We start from the raw sequence: 21,355 nt of genomic DNA on the forward strand, positions 1-21,355 counted from the left end.
CTACACAAAAGACCAAACCTTGTAGACAACATTATCAGAAAGGAAAAAGAAGTGGACGAAAAAGAGATCTGGGATGCAATGCTATGAGAAGAAGAAGACTTAAAGTTAAAAGAAGGAAATTACTAAGAATCATGGGAGAAACAACTGTGACAAAACTGCTCCACCTGGTATTCTGGACAGCTGAAACACCCTCGGACTTCAAGAGGAATTATATAATTTAAATACCAGGAAAGGCAAGTGCTGAAAGGTTAGAGTATTATCAAACCAACAGTTTAGTAAGTCATAGTTACAAAATAGTAACATGAATTATCTTCAGGATAATAAAAACTTACTATGGAAGATAAATTTGTGATCTAGAGAAATGGAAAAATATGTCAGATGATACTGACCATACAAATGAAAAATCTATATGTACAGCATTTGTTGTTGTTGTTGTTGTTGTGGTCTTCAGTCCTGAGACTGGTTTGATGCAGCTCGCCATGCTACTCTATCCTGTGCAAGCCTCTTCATCTCCCAGTACCTACTGCAGCCTACATCCTTCTGAATCTGCTTAGTGTATTCATCTCTTGGTCTCCCTCTATGATTTTTACCCTCCATGCTGCCCTCCAGTAGTAAATTGGTGATCCCTCGATGCCTCAGAACATGTCCTACCAACCGATCCCTTCTTCTAGTCAAGTTATGCCACAAACTCCTCTTCTCCCCAATTCTATTCAGAACCACCTCATTAGTTATGTGACCTACCCATCTAATCTTCAGCATTCTTCTGTGGCACCACATTTCAAAAGCTTCTATTCTCCTCTTGTCTAAACTATTTATCGTCCATGTTTCACTTCCATACATGGCTACACTCCATACAAATACTTTCAGAAACGACTTCCTGACACTTAAATCTATACTCGATGTTAACAAATTTCTCTTCTTCAGAAACGCTTTCCTTGCTATTGCCAGTCTGCATTTTATATCCTCTCTACTTCGGCCATCATCAGTTATTTTGCTCCACAAATAGCAAAACTCCTTTACTACTTTAAGTGTCTCATTTCCTAATCTAATTCCCTCAGCATCACCCGACTTAATTCGACTACATTCCATTATCCTCGTTTTGCTTTTGTTGATGTTCATCTTATATCCTCCTTTCAAGACAATGTCCATTCCGTTCAACTGCTCTTCCAAGTCCTTTGCTGTCTCTGACAGAATTACAATGTCATCGGCAAACCGCAGAGTTTTTATTTCTTCTCCATGGATTTTAATACCTACTCCAAACTTTTCTTTTGTTTCCTGTACTGCTTGCTCAATATACAGATTGAATAACATTGGGGAGAGGCTACAACCCTGTCTCACTCCCTTCCCAACCACTGCTTCTCTTTTATAACTGTCATCTGGTTTCTGTACAAATTGTAAATAGCCTTTCGCTCCCTGTATTTTACCCCTGCCACCTTCAGAATTTGAAAGAGAGTATTCCAGTCAGCATTGTCAAAAGCCATCTCTAAGTCTACAAATGCTAGAAACATAGGTTTGCCTTTCCTTAATCTTTCTTCTAAGATAAGTCATAGGGTCAGTATTGTCTCACATGTTCCAACATTTCTACGGAATCCAGACTGATCTTCCCCGAGGTCGGCTTCTACCAGTTTTTCCATATGTATGTAGAGAATTCGCGTTAGTATTTTGCAGCGTTTATAGATTTAGTAACAGCTTCTGATGATGTTGACTACAAGGTGTGGTTGGCATGTTTAATATTGGATTTGGAATGATTAACTTAAGATGAGACTGGGTGCCCTTCCTATTGTCATCCCATGACATCCCTCCCTCCCTCCTTCCCCACAGAGGGAATGTATGTACCCCATGTGTGTAATGTTATCCTTGGGAAAGAGTGTGGACATTTTGTCATGTTTAGCAAATTGCCAGGCTTGGGTACCTGCCTAGTATTCACCTCATCGTATGTGGTAAACTACTTACAAAACACATCCAGGCTGGCCAGCACACCAGCCCTCTTCAATTAATCTGCCCGGTTGATACCCTAAAGTGGCATGCTAACATGCACATCTACCTGGGCAGGTTACTAGAATATACTTTTTTGAAGTGTGACCAAAAAGAGTGTTATTTGTTTATTGTCTTTGATCATAGTGACTTGTGTTTATGGGTTAATAATTAGTTGCGTAGTTTATCATTCATTCCTGCAACTTTATGAAAACTGCTGTAAATTTATTTTAATAATTAACAACTATTTTGAGCCTATATTTCATCCTCATGTCCCGTGCTCATCATATATCTCACACAATGACAACACTGGTGAAATTATAGAAATTTGGGCTGATACAGATGGGCGTGAACACACCTCTGGAAATGGAAAAAAGAACACATTGACACCGGTGTGTCAGACCCACCATACTTGCTCCGGACACTGCGAGAGGGCTGTACAAGCAATGATCACACGCACGGCACAGCGGACACACCAGGAACCGCGGTGTTGGCCGTCGAATGGCGCTAGCTGCGCAGCATTTGTGCACCGCTGCCGTCAGTGTCAGCCAGTTTGCCGTGGCATATGGAGCTCCATCGCAGTCTTTAACACTGGTAGCATGCCGCGACAGCGTGGACGTGAACCGTATGTGCAGTTGACGGACTTTGAGCGAGGGCGTATAGTGGGCATACGGGAGGCCGGGCGGACGTACCGCCGAATTGCTCAACACGTGGGGCGTGAGGTCTCCACAGTACATCGATGTTGTCGCCAGTGGTCGGCGAAAGGTGCACGTGCCCGTCGACCTGGGACCGGACCGCAGCGACGCACGGATGCACGCCAAGACCGTAGGATCCTATGCAGTGCCGTAGGGGACCGCACCGCCACTTCCCAGCAAATTAGGGACACTGTTGCTCCTGGGGTATCGGCGAGGACCATTCGCAACCGTCTCCATGAAGCTGGGCTAAGGTCCCGCACACCGTTAGGCCGTCTTCCGCTCACGCCCCAACATCGTGCAGCCCGCCTCCAGTGGTGTCGCGACAGGCGTGAATGGAGGGACGAATGGAGACGTGTCGTCTTCAGCGATGAGAGTCGCTTCTGACTTGGTGCCAATGATGGTCGTATGCGTGTTTGGCGCTGTGCAGGTGAGCGCCACAATCAGGACTGCATACGACCGAGGCACACAGGACCAACACCCGGCATCATGGTGTGGGGAGCAATCTCCTACACTGGCCGTACACCACTGGTGATCGTCGAGGGGACACTGAATAGTGCACGGTACATCCAAACCATCATCGAACCCATCGTTCTACCATTCCTAGACCGGCAAGGGAACTTGCTGTTCCAACAGGACAATGCACGTCCGCATGTATCCCGTGCCACCCAACGTGCTCTAGAAGGTGTAAGTCAACTACCCTGGCCAGCAAGATCTCCGGATCTGTCCCCCATTGAGCATGTTTGGGACTGGATGAAGCGTCGTCTCACGCGGTCTGCACGTCCAGCACGAACGCTGGTCCAACTGAGGCACCAGGTGGAAATGGCATGGCAAGCCGTTCCACAGGACTACATCCAGCATCTCTGTGATCGTCTCCATGGGAGAATAGCAGCCTGCAGCGAAAGGTGGATATACACTGTACTAGTGCCAACATTGTGCATGCTCTGTTGCCTGTGTCTATGTGCCTGTGGTTCTGTCAGTGTGATCATGTGATGTATCTGACCCCAGGAATGTGTCAATAAAGCTTCCCCTTCCTGGGACAATGAATTCACGGTGTTCTTATTTCAATTTCCAGGAGTGTAGTCTTCTCTTGTACCATCCACAGATAGATTAGAAAGAGTGAAAATGATTTTGGTACACTATGCACCCTTAATCCCACAATGAATGGTCAACTGCAAAGTGCAAGTGAGGAAGCACAATGGTTGCCGTGAAACTGCAAAGACATTGATGTCCATTGATGATGCTGTAGGAACTAGTTCAGCAGCTGTTCAGTTTCCTACTGATAGAGTGTTTCTCATAGAGCCTTGTGCTTCTCCTGCTGTGCCATGTGTTGCTGTTGCAGCATCTGTTATGGATGGTAGTGATTTTCCTGTTGCTAAAGAAGTTCTAAAATTACCAGATCCATTACAAGTTACAGCCACCAGGGCGAAAAGTAGACACCAACACATTGTCAAGTTTTGTCTCTAATAGGTAAGTATTTACAGAACACTAGTACTGTATTGTGAACACAGTAGTACAAGATTAGAACTTACAGAGGTCAACATATAGTATTTGGAATAGTATGGCACACTAATGACACTGCCCAACTCATGACCTGAAGAAAAATCAGTAGTAGTAGTAGTAGTAGTAGTAGTAGTAGTAGTAGTAGTCGTCGTCGTCGTAGTAGTAGTAGCAGCAGCAGCAGCACCAAATACACAATCCTGTTAAATAAAATCCGTAGCCAAAGTCCATGTTTAGCAAAGATTATCATGGGAGAATTCAAGTGTAATCACATCAACAGTAACAGAATTACCAAGAAAAAATTGAAGTGATGCATTGCCATGTTGCTCCTTATGTCCTACCCATGAGTAAGACTACAAGGCTTGCAGCTGTGGCACATACGTGGTGGTGGTGTCCTTCAGTTATGGCACTCCATTGGCTCTACTGTATTATCAAGATTAATATTTTCAGCTATTATAAGTAGTAGTTGAGGCAGGTGGAGATTCCAGAGTAGGAGAAAGGGAGAAGGGAAAACTACAATGGCAAAGCTAGTGTGGAGTGGAGTAGTAGTTCTGTGATTGTGAGGCTGGTGTTTGAGTAGGTGGCTGGATTGGGTGGCAACAGAAGAGAGGCAGGTAGAGGACAGGGACCAGTGGAGATTGAGGCAAGGGGGTTGCAGGAACAAAGGATGTGTTGCAGGATCTCATCCTTTCTGAGGAGTTCACAGAATGAAAATAGCCTAACAAACTTGTTCCATTTTGTTCAGGAAGAGCTGTCCCAAGCCTCGTACAACAGTCCTTGCACACCTGATGGTCAGCTACAAAGCAACACACCTGTTGTTACTCAATACTACACTAACTTGATCAATTGAATCACATTCTCAGCAGGGGTTTCGACTGCCTCAAACTGTTTGGAACTTCCCTCCATCTCATAATCCAAATCTACCACTGGCATTTCCTACCTCAACAATGATAGGAGCATTTGTGAAAGCAGCTACATCATCTATAAATTTTGTTGCAGTCACTGCTCAGCATTGTTCAAGAATGTGACCAAAAGCATACCACCACCCTGGATGTATCACAACTGCCAAACTGTGGTCAAGGTCTAAACAATAATGACAATAAAATTTCACGAAAGCGATAACATGAAAAAATAACGTGAAATTGATGGTTTTAAGCGAAATAATGTGATATCTGCAATTTTTAAGAAATATCCTGAAATTGGTCATTTTCCCCTATAAAAAATGTTATACATCTGAGGGTGACTGTTTACCAATATTTGTAAAACTGATAGTTACTGAATGTTGAAACTGCATTTTGCCATCTTTTTTCATCAAGACTGATGAGGTTCATGTATCATATTAAAATGACAGTTCATTTCCTGCATAACAAAATAGCACCGAAATTGACAAAAAATTGCACTGAAACTGGTAAAGAAATAGTAACAAACCAGGCAAAAAAATTAACACTGAACTTGGCAAAAAAAATAACACTGAACTTGGAAAAAAAAACTAAACTTGGCAAAAAAATAACACTGAAATTAGCCATAAAATAAAATGATTTTTTACTGTTCCTACTAACTGAGCATCCAATTGTGAAGCACATAACACACAATAATGTGGTCGACTTCTGTGGCTCCTTCATAACTCGCACCACTCGAATCCTCCCTCGCAAGACAAGCTTTTCTTAACTGCTCAGAGTAAGGTACTTTAACTACAACATATTCTTCATTCCCATATTCCCTCTGGCCTCAAGTCTCTGCTGGCCACTGTTCTCCACTTGCTTCCAACACCTCTTCCCCTTCCTCCACTTTCTGCCCCTTTCTATTCTCCTCCCCCAGTCTAGTTTCACCTTCCCCCAGTATTTTCTACTCCATTATTAGTTCATCTATTGTTACCTTCCCTTACTTCTTTATCTCTTTCTTCCAATCTGGACGGTCCACATTCTGCCCCATGCTTTCCTTTTCTAACTTTCTCCTTGTGGTCCCATAACTGCACTTACATGCTCCACATCAGGATAAAATTTCCTCAATCTTTTCATACTTAATTTTGTACGCCATCTTTTTATTTCCGTAACTACATATAAATCCAAAATGAATTAATGAAAGAACAAATCAGAAACAATATTCACTATTAAGAAAATTTTAATTATAAATTCCATAAAAAAGAATAAGAAGCTTATAGTTAAACACAAACATGTACATAAGTGATTTAAATTGCATTGCAAAAGTTAATACCTTAACTCTCCAAACCCTCTGAAGTTTCTGATATACGCCAACAGTGCCATTACCCAATCCATAGCCAAATCCACTTCCATTAAGAGGGGTCAGCACAGTTACTGCTTCAAGTTCTGCATGTTCACTTATAATATTGTCCTCTTTGAAGACACGGATATCAAAATCTCGAGAGCCAACAATTAACTGTAACAAAACAATGCTCCACGAATACTACAACTGAGCAGATTCTTACCGACAGATATTCATCATTGATAAATTTAATAATGTCTCTTAATTCAATCTATTATTGACTTATTAATCTCCATTGGCCACCAGTTCCATTCTTAATTGAAGAGCTTCATGTCCATTGAAGTTGCAGACCAGTGAGTTGCTTTCATGTGGTGCATATAGTGTCCCTACGGCCAAAGTGACTTCTGGCTGCTGTGCACTCTACATGAAATTGACTGACTGCTCCGCAACTATTAAGAACGACACTGTGAAAGTAAGTATGACAATACATTACATTAAAAGAAACTATTATAGATGAAGTGTTATAGATTTTCTCCAGCTGAGATGAGAAGACTTCACAAAGTAAGTTAGGCATTATTATGGCAAGACTAATATGTTTTATTGAATGCTGCACTACACCTCAAAGTGACACAGACAAATGACTATTTTTCAACACAGTCACCAAATATCTGTGAACAATGGTCATAATGTTCTACCAATCACTTAATTTCTTTGTAACAGAGCATGGTGGAACCATCCCATTTGTTCTTCTACCACTTATTACATCAGTATTTTATTTTATTTCTTTATTTAATATAGTTTCATTGAGAACACGCAAAGGTCGGTTATATAGAATATATAATTTCTTATTCGTGCCCTGTTTCAGTGAGACTTATTATTCACTGTGCAATTTCTCAATCACTAACAGAAATATTATAGTTAGCTTACTTGGAAATAATTTTTATAATGAAATATCTATAACTGAAGATCTGTAATGAAAATGTGAAACTGAATATTTTACTGAGCAAATAGCTGTTTGTTTATAAACTGACACAGCTTACCTAAAAGCCCTCATTCTCCTCTTTGCCATAAAAATTTTACTTTTTCCGAAAATTTCCTATTTCGAAAATCATTCTTAATCAAAGTTCTCATGTTCCAGAAGGTTTGAATCTTAAATAACCAGTAAACCCCAAAGTCCGTAAAGAACTTACTTTCCATTTATAAAACAGCTTCAAATGTCTCATTACTTTACAGATGAGTTAATGTGAGAAATGTTTGTATTTATACATGTAAGTGAGGAAAAAATTTAAGAAAGGTTTGAAATAGTGCTTGAAATTTGTTGGCAGTCGCTAGTGCTCTCATTATGAAACAATGGATAAATATAAACTGGGTAATTTGTGCTCATTTTTAAGCAAAAGCTAGTTTCTCACATTTCTCAATATGTACAACGTCATATCTCCTGAACTCTGTGCCATACAATGATATAATTTTGAAGGTTTGTTCAGTGGTATATTGTCTGCGTATCGCATGGTGAATAGAGGTAGTCGTACAGAAGTAATAAATTAAAATGTGTGGGATGCTGAAGTCTGAGCATGAAAATGTAATAAGTGATAAACTTTTTACCTTTCATCATTTTTATGGGGGTGTTGGTGAGAAAAAATTTCAAAACAGTTTAAAATTATGTCTAATCTTTTTTGGAAGTCACTAAGTGCTGTTATTCTCAAATACTGGATGAATGATGTCCGTGTATTTGCGCAACGTCAGTTATGCTGCATCAAGACAAACACACAGATTCTAGCTATAATATTTGTGTCAAACTTTTAAGATAAAATTATACCTCTTAATGAGCTGATTATTATGGCAGGTTAATTTTTTAAAATTTGGTCGAAATTAATGTAAATTACTGAAAATCTCATTTTTGTTGCCTATACACTGCAACTGGCAACAGGTTCTGGAATAGTGTTTTACTGACACAGATGGTTATTTCCAAAATTATGAACAATAGTTTCATAGCTACTACAAGATATTCTTAGTTTGCTAAGGATTTAATTTGGAAAATCTCAGTTTTTATCACCTTTTGCCGAGTTCTGGTAATTCCTGTGAAAGTAAAAATTATTGACATACAATAGTATCTTTTTTTTTTGCAATATAGGTTAGAGTTACACAGACTTACTCGTTTGGTTGTCATTATTTTGTGTGATATTGCTCTTTTATGTTAATATTACAAATATAACAAATTTTTTATTTTAACCTTACATGCATCTGTAAGTAGGTGTGCAGGATAATGCTTCAGTCAATCAGCACCTAACAGCTAAACTGTGAACATATCTGTGTCACTGGCTGGGTTCAGTCAGTCAGTCCATGGTTAGCCATTTAAATGTAAACTTCCTGGTGAATCATGGATGAGTATGCATTAATTTGTAGTGAAGTATGTCAGTCTGAAGTTAGCCGCTAAATTGTAAAAATCATGTAGTAAGTTATACAAAGTGAACAGCTACAATGTGCCATCTCTGTGTACAAGGCATATTTAGAAAGTAAGTGTACTGTGATCATAATAAGCTGCAGTTTTTTTAAGGGTTGCAACACTGAGCAGTATAGGGGGATTCCCTGACCCCAGTGAGAATCATATGAACATAGTATTACATAAACTCACATTGTAGTGTCCAGATGTGTGAAAGGTGTTGACAAGAAATTCCACCACATGTGGTCCACATGCTGTGATTTGCTTCCTATTTGCAAAAGGAATAACACCTACCAAAATTTTTTCACCAATCAAGATGGTTTATGATGAAGGTGTTATGAACAGAATGAGTATGTTTACGTGGTGTAGGGAGTTTGGTGGATGCAGGAAAAATGTTCATGACAAACAGAGGAGTGGAAGACCTATTTTGACTGATAAGTTGGTGCAAATAAATGAGAAAACTGTTCATGAAGATCACCAATTGACAGAGGATGAAATTTCTGTGATGTTTCCACAATTCTCCAGAACTCTCTTATATGAGGCACTCACAGAAACGTGGGGTCAGAAACTGTGCATGAGACATGTCCCAAAACAGCAGACAGAGAAACACAAGAAAAATCAGATTAGTTGCGCCCTCAAGTTTCTTGAGTGACTTGAATTGAAGGTTGAGGATTTTCTGAGCTGTATTGTGTCTGGAGATGAAACATGGGTGGCTCACTACATGCCTGACACAAAAAGACAGTCATTACAGTGGCTTCACACAAATTACCCATATGACATTTCAGCAGTGGTTTGGCACTGTAAAAGCATCGTTTTGGTTGAATTTTTGCCTCAGAGGGAGCCCATAATGCACAACGATATTATGAGACCTGAACAAACTCAAAAGGGGCATTCAACACAAAAGGAGGGGAATGCTGACGAGTAGTGTGCTTAACGCATGGCAACAGCTGTCCTCACATACAACCTTAGTCACCAAGACTTGGACTCATTTGGCTGGGATGTTTTGAACCACCATCCTGCACTCCCCCAACTTGGCACCTTTAGATTCCCATCTTTTCACCTCCCTGAAGGCACACATCAGTGAAATTAATTTTTCAACCACGCAGCAAGAGCAGAAAGAGGTTCTGAAGTGTGGAAAGGAGCTGGTAGGAGAATTCTTCAAGGTGGGCATAAAGAATCTTGTGCCACAGGTGGCCACATGCACTGAACAGGATGGTGATTATGTGGAAAAATAGTCAACAGGCGTATCAACAATATCCTGTAATTTTTTCAAATACACTTTTTAAAAAATATATATGCATATATAAAAATCTAGTACTCTTACTTTCTGAAAATATCTTGTAACTAAAACATATTTCAAATTGAAACTTCTTGGCGGATTAAAACTGCGTGCCAGACTGAGACTCGAACTTGAGACCTTTGCCTTTCAGTGGTAAGTGCTCTGCCAACTGAGCTACCCAAGCACGAATCACGACCCATCCTCACAGCTTCAATTCTGCCTTACCTCGTCTCCTAACTTCCAAACTTCACAGAAGCTCTTCTGCGGGCAAAGGTCCTGAGTTTGAGTCTCGGTCTGGCACAGAGTTTTAATCTGCCAGGAAGTTTCATATCATCACACACTCCTCTGCAGTGTGAAAATCTCATTTTGTATTTCATGTGGTTTGTCAGACAGAATTAGACAGTGAAAGTTCACTGTAAAAGTGTTACCACTCAGTCAAAACATTTGTAATGTAGGTGCTGACCTCTGAAATACGAACTGTCTAAAATATTGAATAGAAGCAAATAATCACTATTTTACTGATACTAATAAATGTGAAAAGATCCCGTGTTTTTCATTTAACAAAATGTCACCAAACCATATAATAACTAGAAGGTAGATGCTCAAAAGAAGCAGCACTACTGATGTAAAATATAGGTCCATAACATTACACCTCAGAGATAGAAATCCACTACTTGGGTCATGGAGCCATTCGAGAACTGCTGTATTGTTGTGTACTCATCATCACCACCACCACCACCACCACCACCACCACCACCATCATCATCAGAAAATCTTCCCCCACCCCCGCTCAAAGATATTCTTTCAGCTTGTTAAAATGATCGACCACATAGTGCAAGAGCTGGATTCCCCAATCAGTATCAACCACATTTGTGCCATCTTGATCAAAATCTTGGCACCATTTCACAATGGCTGGATGTGAAATTGCATTTGGTCCACATATTACTACAATTTCATGGTGGTCCGTGTGCAATTTGAATGTTTTGCCTACAAGAATTGTTCTGCGTGGTGTACTTCAACTTTGGAGTAAGTTTCCACTTCCCATACCATTCAACTCTCACATGGCTATACACCTGTTACCTGTAGCACAGCAGTATGTGTCTGCAAAATATCTGGAACATTCACTTTTTTTCTCACAATACACCATTTTTGTTGTGCAGTGGACTTAATGTGGGATGACATTACTTACATACTTTTTGAACACACTACACAGTATGACAAACTTTCACAAATTTATAACTTTAAAATATGTTTTAATATTTAGATATACTCTCTCAGTACCAATCAGTATCCGCACAATAAGGAGAAATTATATAGGAATGCAGCAGTATTCACTATCCATAAAAATAGAAATCCCCTCACATTGAACACAAGGTTTAGTAAGATATGTTGTATTTATTCTGAAAGTGACAAAAGTGAAATACCTTTTTCAGATATGAATGTGAGTTAATACATATGTTTCTACATAACAGCATTATATAAACAAGATTTTATGAGATGGGTATCAAAATTTAGTATGTTTCATCACTGCATTTTTGCAGTATCAATGAGTTGCAGCATATATATCTTCTTCCACAGTTATAACAACAACAAGAACAACAACTGAAGCAAGAATCTGGTGCATAGTCTATGTCCATTTATGTTTTAGCCTCAATGTCCCTTGCAAAACCTGACACAATACCACAGCACATAATACACAGAATATAAAGGGAAATGATTTACTAGTACAAAAATATAACATATACAGGGTGTCCATAATTAAAGTTCCAGTTTGAAAACGCTGTAGAAAGAGAACTACTACTCAGAATGATGTCAGATTTGAAAAGCATATTAATGTTGTGTGTGTGTGTGTGGGGGGGGGGGGGGGGGGGGGGGGGGGGGGACATCAAGGAAGAAAAAATTTACCGAAAATTTTACTAACAGATGTCACTGTAAACATCTTAACATAAATGGGGTCAGCTATAAATGACAGGAGGATTGCAATATGATGGCTATGGTTTGAGCTGCACATTACATCATCCATACTATTCAGTGTGAATGACTGCACAAGTACAGCACTCAACATTTATGGCACTGTTGGCAAGACAATCTCATCCACCAAGGACAGGTAGGATCGCGTCAGATGAGAAAATCGGCTTTTAAGTGTACAGAGGCCACAAACAGCATAAAAAGAAAAATGACATCAGTTTCTAATTGTCGTGAGACTGACAGAAGACATGTTCAACATGCTGTCCACTATTTTCTGCCGCAAGTTGAAGTCAAGAAACAGCATGTCCCACAACAGATTAGTGTCTCCGGGGTCATGTTCAAAATGCGTTACACAATGTGTGCCTTGAATTCAGCTACATTCCTAATTGCAGCACTGAGCACATCTTTCATATAACCCCACAGCCAAATGTCACACAGATTAAGATCACATAATCTGGACAGCCAGGCTGTAAGAAAATGACGACTGATAATTCTAGTATTTTCGAAAAACTGACTGTGCAATTTGCAGAGGATCACTGTCCTGTACAAAAATGATCCTGCCCACACATCCATGCTGTTGAAGGGTTGAAATGACATTGGTGCACAAAAGACTCTCATAGCATTTACCAGTGACAGTACAAGTAACAAAACCATCAAGACTCATCTTCTCAAAACAATGCCGTCAACACAGTCATCTTTTCAGAATGACGTGGTAGCAGTCAATATGCAAGTGGATTTTCTGTTGTCAGTATTCTGGAGTTCTGTGTATTGACATGGAAATGGGCTTTGTCTGTCCACACAACATTCCATGGTCATTCTTGTCCACTTCCATGTGAGCAAGAAATTTCAGAGTGAATGTTTCTGTTGATGACAGGTCAGCAAGAGGCAACTCCAGAACATGGGAAATTTTGTATGGCTAGCAATGCAGAATGTTTCGTAGGATTTTATGCACTGTGCTTCCCAGGCATGCCCAGTGTTCAGACAATTCCCCATGAAATGCATGTTTGCACACCACCACTCAACCCCTCCTGCAACGTTGTGACGATATATTAGACAGATGTTGGATCAATGCCTTCCTCCCTCTGTCACGTTGTACTTCAAAAGACCTTATGTTTTCAAATTTTGTAATAATTTTCTCCAGATCCTCTGCAGGCACTGTACCAATGCTTTTTTCATACCTTGAGTATCTGGAACTACTGCAGGGTTACTGGCACACAGTCCCCATTCTTGTAAAATAACTGTACCATCAGCATGTAATCCTTCATGGAGACAGCCGTGTTAGGCATTTCAGATGCAAACTGAGGAACAGCCGCATGCTGCACATCTGTTGGTATGAATATACTGATTCTTACAGTGCCATCTAGTGATCAAATTCTTGTTTTTTGATGTTTGCCCTGTATTAATAATATGCTGTTTAAATCTGACATCATTCTAAGTAGTGGTTTTCTTTCTACACCGTTTTGAAACTGTAACTAATTATGGACACCCTGTACATAATTTTATGATTTACAAGGGTTGCCCAGAAAGTAATGCACTGCATTTTTTTTCTTCAACAATACTTTATTGAACATAATGAGAATTACACACACAAGAGAATGGTGTTTTATCTACACACCCTATTTTTCCACATAATCTCCACCCTGTTCTATGGCCTTCCTCCAGCGCGAAACAAGGGCATGTATGCCTTGTCAGTACCAATCCTTGTCCTGGTGGCAGAGCCAGTGCTTCACTATGGGAATCACCTCCTCGTCATCCTCAAAATGACTTCCACGAATGGCATCCTTTAATGGCAAATGACAACATCAGCTTGCTGCAACATGTCAGGTGTAACAGACGTGGATGGTCTCCCCAATCACTGTAAATCATGGAGCTCTGCCGAACTGCCTTCTGATGACCTCACCCTATACTAACTATACTTCTGTCGACAGCAGGTGCTCCATAGACTTTGCACAAGCGTTTGTTAATATTCCCCACAGTTTCTTTATCTGCAGAGAGAAATTCAATGATGTCACATTGCTTGTAATGTACGTCATCTACAGATGCTATTTTGAAACTGTCCTGCAGCTACACTATCTGTCAGACGTGATGGAAACTTGGCACGCTCACGCAGGAGACTTCAAATAATACATACAAAATGTCTTGTATTCAGAGCACTGTTTTCAGTTGAGAAAAAAAAATGCAGTGCATTACTTTTTCGGCAACCCTCATATAACATTGTGTCTGCAAACTCATACAAGGCTAAATTTAAAAATGGAAACAACTTTCTATATTGTTTGTATGCTAAAAAATAACAACTATTGCTAGTTTGTGAAAGTTAAAAGATATGGCAGAAACAAAGAACACTCACCTCATTATCACCATCACCATCAAAGTCCAATAAAGCAAGCGAGGTGACTGTGTCTCCCGTGACTGTCCAAAATGGCTCATTACCTTCATAGTCAAATCCCTGAATAGAGCAGTTACCACCAACAATGACCAAAGGATTCTTCCAATGACCTAGCCTCCCAATTGTAATGGCAGACACTCCATCCATCACCTAGAATTTTGATATGGTAACAGCACCACATTTTCTGAACAGAGTTTATTGATTATAATCAAAGCACCAACACTCAAATGCCGAGAGAGATTCAAGCATTCTTTTCTTCCACAGAAGGAAACAGCTGTTGTATGCAGAGGTCCATCTCCTTATTTCATATTTCAATACTTTAATAATCAAGTGCAGCAGTAACTGCTTTGGTGTTTGAAAATGATGTTTACCTTTATTTGTATTTATTATGGAGATATGCAGCTATGGACGGGTGACATCAAGTACAATTTCATTGTAACATAAAAAACAAATATTTAAGCGAACTTTTCAACCTATCCTGCAAATGACAGACATATAGAGCTATACACATTTCCGAATGATGACAAATTTTTCAAAAAGGCTTAGCCCACTTACAAAATGAAATCTTTGCCATCTCAAATTGTCTGAAGTCCTATATCACAATTTTACATGACTGACTAGTTTTTGCATTTTATCCCCTACTTCAACAACACACTAGACTGGGTTTCACTGCCTGTAAAAATATGTTCCAAGTATGGAAATGTGCCTCTTTCGAAATTTTTGTGAATTTCTCTGTGATATGAGATATAATGTGCCACACATTTTTACATTACAGGGTATGATGCATACAAAGAACAATGTAATAGCGACACTTATTACCTGACAGATAATAACTATGGATAACCAGTTTCACTGACAGGAATGTTATACATTTGATGTTGTTATTGTCCTTCAAAACAACAACAAAAACCACAACAACAAAAACAACAACAACAACAGGCATATGCCCTCATGTCTTCTATACAATTTACATGTTCACTCACCAAATTTTACAAAAATTAAATAATAAAACAGTGCCAGTTGGTATTTTCTTCAACCTATTTAAGGCATTTGACTGTGTGAATCACAGTATTCGTCTAGACAAATTTATGTTATATGAGATTGATGGTAAAGCCAACCAATGGATAATGACACATCTAGGAAAAGAATGCAGAAAGTTGTAACTAGCAATTCAACCAATATAGTCTGGGGACATAATTCTGAATGGGGAGAAATCGTGTGGGTTTCCCCAAAGCTTAATCTTAGGTCCGCTGTTGTCACTCATATGTTTTAATGTATCATTGACCAATTCTCTGCGAATGGTCTCACACTCTGTTTTAAAAAGACACAACATATTCAGTTCTGCACATCTAGAGTACTACATCAATGACAAGTGTAACACATGGTGAGGAAATAAGAAATGGTGTGTAAACTTCAAAATTCTTAGGTTCCATATTAGTGATAATTTAAACTGAAAAAAGCAGATTTTGGAACTCCTAAAACAACTTAGTTCAGTCACATCTGTATTTAGACTCATTGTAAATATTTGGCAAACACAGTAAGCTGACATATTTTGCATATTTTTATTCAGTAATGTAATATGGCATAATGTTCTGGGGCAACCCATCTTTAAGAAAGAAAGTTTTCATTGCTTGAAAACATGCTCTAAGAACAATGTGTGGGGTTCAATCACAATCATATTGTAGGCATCTGTTTACAGAGTTGGGCATTCTGACAACTGCTTCACAGTATATTTGTTCCCCCATGAAGTTTGTTGCAAGCAATCCACTAAAGATCAAAAGAAACGAAGACGTACATGTGATGAGTGTTCAATAAGTAATGTAACACATTTTTTTCCCTATGTCACTTTCGGATAAAAAAAAATTTGGAATTTCTTGTGGGACATTGTGGAAAAGTTTCATGAAGTTCCAATAGGTGGCGGCCTTATACATAACCTTCAAAATGGCCTCTGTAACAGAGGTGTGTCCCAAGCAGAGATCTGTCATTGAGCTTCTCTTGACAAAAAATCACAGCATCTGACATATTTATAGGCACTTGCAGAATGCCTATGGAGACCTGGCAATGAACAAAAGCATGATGAGTCATTAGGCAATGCATCTATCATCACTGCAACAAACTCACATAAAGCCATCTGATCTCCCACATGCTGGCCAGCTGCACATAGCTGTGACTCCTACAATGTTGGAATGTGTGGACAATCTCATTCAAGGTGATTGATGGATCACAATCAAACAACTCACTGCTCAATCAAGCGTCCCTGTTAGTAGTGGTTAGTTGGGGGTATTCACAGATGTGTGTCACTGGGTTCCTTGCCACCTAACGCAAGACCATAAAGAACAACTAAGGACCATCTGTACAGAATTGCAAGCACGTTATGAGGCTGATCATGACAATTTTTGGTCATACATCATCACAGGCGATGAAACATGGTTTCATAACTTTGAACCAGACACAAAATGGCAATACATGGAGCAGTGCCACACCACTCTCCTCCGAAGAAAAAAGTTCAAAGCTGCACCCTCAGCCAGTAAAGTCATGGTGACACTCTTGTGGGACTCTGAAGGGGTCATTCTGTTTGACGACCTCCCTCATGGTACAACAATCAACTCAAAAATGTATTGTGCTACCAGCAGGAAATAGAAGAAATAGGTTCAGTGCGTTTGTCATCACAAAAATGCAAACAAACCTCTCCTTCTCTATGACAATGCAAGGGCTCATACAAGTCTGCGCACCCAAGAGCAGCTCGCAAACCTTCAGTGGACTATTCTTCCCCATCCACCCCACAGCCCAGATCTCGCATCTTCTGACTCCCATCTGTCTGGTCCAATGAAGGATACATATTGTGAGAAGCAGTAAGTGGATGATGGGGAAGTTAGTGATGCACCAAGACATTGGCTCTGACGGTAACCAGTAGAGTGGTTCCATGGGGGCATACAGGCCCTCCTAGAAAGGTGGTGTAAGGCCATTGTGGTGAATAGAGATTATGTTGAGAAATGTGGTTTTGTAGCCAAAAGAGTGGGGAATAATATGGTGTATTGGAATCCTGAATAAAACCAACCTGCTTTCAGAAAAAAGGGTTGCAGTACTTATTGAACACTCCTCATAATCACAATACCAGGAAAAAAAAGACATTCATTACTCCACATAAGGTTGTCTTTACCACAAATAGTGGTACACAATGTTGCAACAAAAATTTTTGATCGCTTACCCAGTGATATAGAATGACTGGCAGACAGCAACGCAAAAGCTAAAAACAAACTGAAAAAGTTTCTCCTTGACAAGTACTCCTATTCCATAGAAGAATTTCTATTATTGTAATGTATAAAACGTGGTGGGTAGGAATTATTACTAGCTCACATCTGATAAATGTTAAGCATGTAGCCATATTTACGAATTAATTTGTAATGTCAATGTAAAATGACTCATTTCACATTGTGCAAAATGATCCACGGAACATGTAACTAACAAACTAACTCACTCACTCAACTTAGCATCCACTCCCCTACTTCTGTGAGTGCTCCACCATAAAATCCCTAATGTAATCAATAACTTCAAAAATTTTGTAACTTGCTGAATAAATGTTATGTTGCATAAGGATGCTTTAGTAACGTTTACCATGTCAAATTTTGACTTTTTTTTATTATGTTGCATTGCTTCCTGTAGGCAAAACAGAGCTATGTCAAGGGAAAGAAGACTATGTTGTGGAATGTGTACTCCCCTTCCAGCTGTTAACATATTCATGTACTTTTAAGAGGTGAAATCTTTTTGTACAATTATTTAATGAGCCATTTCCATTTAGTGTTGAACATGGAGGACTATGATTTGGATTTTCACAGTAATTCAGGAGACAATAAAAGTACTTAAAAACAAAACAGTCCCTTACATATTTGCATATTCCAAGACTTGGAATATGGACAAGGTCCATTTTTTTAACTCAAGCATCCATGTGCACTTATCGTAGTTCAACCCTATTCAAATTAAGTTAAAATTTGTGTATAGCGGAATACGAGATAAGAGGATAACTTTATCACGCTGGTTTGTACTGAAATAATCCATATTTAGTTTTTGCACTGCAAGAGAATTTCGCCCCGTTAAAAATGGATCTACACGCATTGTTTCAATGAAGATCTTTCCGTATTCCAAGGAAACACATCTGCCAAACAAGTGACGAACATGAAACTGATAACCATAATGGAAATGAAGGACAAAAGGGAAACAATGGAAAGGCACAGGCAGCAAGAAAGCATCAGAAATGCAAAGAATGAAGCTTCTCTGGAAACACTTATTTTCAGTTTCTTTTCATCTAACCTAGCCCTATGACTGCAAAAAATTACATTTATACAATCTTGGTATTAATGACCTTGAGAGTGAGGAGAGTACAGTGTTTATGTGACATGATGGAGAGCAGACAAAGTTGGATGACACGTAATTTACTACTGTAGTGAGAAACTGATTAACTGCTTGAAGGATACTGTGATATATTCCAACAGTTGTGTGGGACAAATTATGAATTTCAAAATTTCTATGGTCCAGATATTCTCTTGTCTGCAAATGAACTTCGAGGAACAATTAATGAAAACAGGCCACAGTTTTCCATGAAATGATACATTTTTCTGTCACTGAGTAAGCTCACTATAAACACATCTGTATGTCTAAGCACGGTATGGAAATAGTTTCATAAGCAAAGAACAATAAACTATTTGATGTAGTGAGAACGTAGAGAACTACTGTTGGTTGTTGCGTAGGCAGAAACGATAGCCATTCATTCACAGAAAAAAGACTAGTGATGCATGGCTAGAAACATGTTGTAATTTAAGAGGCTTCATATAACATACCTATCCAATGGTAATGGAACTCAAACATTCCACAGATGACAGTGAGAATGGGAGAAGTGTGGACTTTGCTAGAGGGAAGGTAGGTCATACTAAGGTGGTGTACCCAGAAGGGTAAAAATATATAAATACATTAATAATAATAATAATAATAATAATAATAATAATAACAATCAGAGGGGCAAAGCTAAATGACGTCAAGAAATTTCTTCCATAGCATGCATTCTATCTGACGGGGAATCCTAAACTCATTCCATATTTCAGGCTTTTGACAATGTTCCTTACAAGAGACTTCTAATCAAATCGTGTGCCTATGGAGTATTGCTTCAGTTGTGCAACTGGATTCATGTTTTCCTGTCACAAAGGTCACAAGGTGAATTTCTTAGCACCATGAAATGCAATGTGCAATCTGCTCTTCTGCACTTCTTAGTGCAGTATCTATATTACACACAGTTTTCTCACTTTAAGGTGGTTTTGCCAAAGGGTAAATGAATCTGGTATCTCACTCAGATGATTTAACACTCTAATCAAAATAGACCTGTAGCACCTCCACCTCACATGGACCAGCTCTTGAAAGAGCTGTTTATCACTTAGTTCTCAGTTGGCCTGCTCTGTTATAGGAAACTGACATTTACAAGGGAACTCAATCTACACGTCTGTTTCATCGTCTACTCCTCTGTCTCCAAATTTGATGAATGGAGACCTACTCTGATGAAGGCCTACTACTGATGTGAAAGTCAATGACACCATTCCTATAGGCTACACGGACCACAACAGACCACCTCTGGAACTGGTGTTCACCACAGCTGGTTTCCATGAACTGTATCTCCACATTATGTACAGACTGTTAGTGACTAACTGGTAAAACTTACACAATCACAACTGAAACTTTGTTTCATTTGTTTTTGCCTTGTAGTTTTCTCTTTAGTTAGGTGCACATGCTGTGTTTAATAAACTTTCAGAGATATATTATTTTACATTGTGAAGAACCGTGGCACATCATCAGTGACTAGTTTTGTGACTTCAGAGGAAATGCTAAAGGGTAAAAAAGGAAAAATTAGTGCATGACATTGCTGCTCGGTCCACTTAGCAGAAGTACCATCTGGTTAGCAGAATCAGTGCTGTTCAAACACTCATCCTGCTTTAGCCCAATCAACTGCACACTTGTCCCGTAGGTGCTTTCTGAAACTGAGCTGGCAACTAGCAACTGAGCACAGATGATAAGCATTTCAAACGACTTTACAAGTTCTAGTAACAGGTTAACAGTGGCAATGCAGTGCACCTTCTTACACAGTAGGGACCTAAGGAAAGAAAGATTAGGGTTTAGCGTTCCACTGGTACCAGTGTCATTACAGATGGTTCACAAGCTCAGAAGTGCAATGTTGTGAAGGAAAATTGGTCACCAACTTTTCAGAGAAATCATACTGTCTTTTGCCTTAACAAAATTAGGGGAACAAGAGAAAACTGAAATCAGAATGTGTGAGCTGGAATTCAAACGCTGCTGCTCCTGAACGAGAGTCTAGAGCAGCGGTAGTAAGGGTGGTCCCTAACACCCATTAGTGAGCATTCCAGCTTTCATGGTGACCAGTAGGTTTTAAAAACATTTTCATTAGGTTTTCATAAAATTTTGGCAAAGTGTACAGTAAGTAATTATTGTTGTATGCTTTATATTGCTGTAGATCTGCTTTATAAAAGTTATTAAATAAAAGTACTTTCCTATTCCACCATTACTGTGGAACTTGTATGCAGTTAGACTATTTTACTACTAAAAGAGATACAAAAGTGGGCAGAAGTCGAAAAGCAGTTGACTACCTCTGATCTAGAGTGCTAAAAGTACTGCACCAATTCATGGAACTTACAACGGATTATTCAAAAACAAAGATTCAAGATGTTATGTCGATATACAAGAATCAGCATCCTCAGATAGCTAAGTGCACAGTATTTGTAGGTGTTATAGTTCACTGACAAACTAAATAACAAGCAAGCAAATGCCTGCTCAGTCTATCCTGCTACATCACAATGAGCACCAAGGAGCTGTTTTACAAATTAATGCTAGACCTT

General features: G+C 39.3%; 1 protein-coding gene across 5 annotated transcripts in view; it reads right to left on the minus strand.

The window, feature by feature from the left end:
• The window catches only part of LOC124721652 (Bardet-Biedl syndrome 2 protein homolog), a 170,057-nt gene that overhangs the window by 73,167 nt on the left and 75,535 nt on the right, over nucleotides 1-21,355 (minus strand). For all 5 annotated transcript variants that reach the window (XR_007006367.1, XM_047246721.1, XM_047246719.1 and 2 more), the window contains 2 exons: nucleotides 14,424-14,612; nucleotides 6,381-6,563 (listed from right to left, as the gene is read on the minus strand). Coding sequence is in view for 4 of the 5 variants with exons in the window: in XM_047246721.1 (XP_047102677.1) it covers nucleotides 6,381-6,563; nucleotides 14,424-14,612 (372 nt within the window). In the remaining variant the exon portion in view is untranslated. The remainder of the gene's footprint in view (nucleotides 1-6,380; nucleotides 6,564-14,423; nucleotides 14,613-21,355) is intronic.

Source organism: Schistocerca piceifrons, chromosome X, assembly GCF_021461385.2.
Source record: "Schistocerca piceifrons isolate TAMUIC-IGC-003096 chromosome X, iqSchPice1.1, whole genome shotgun sequence".
In the NCBI taxonomy this organism is placed as follows: Eukaryota; Metazoa; Arthropoda; class Insecta; order Orthoptera; family Acrididae; genus Schistocerca; species Schistocerca piceifrons.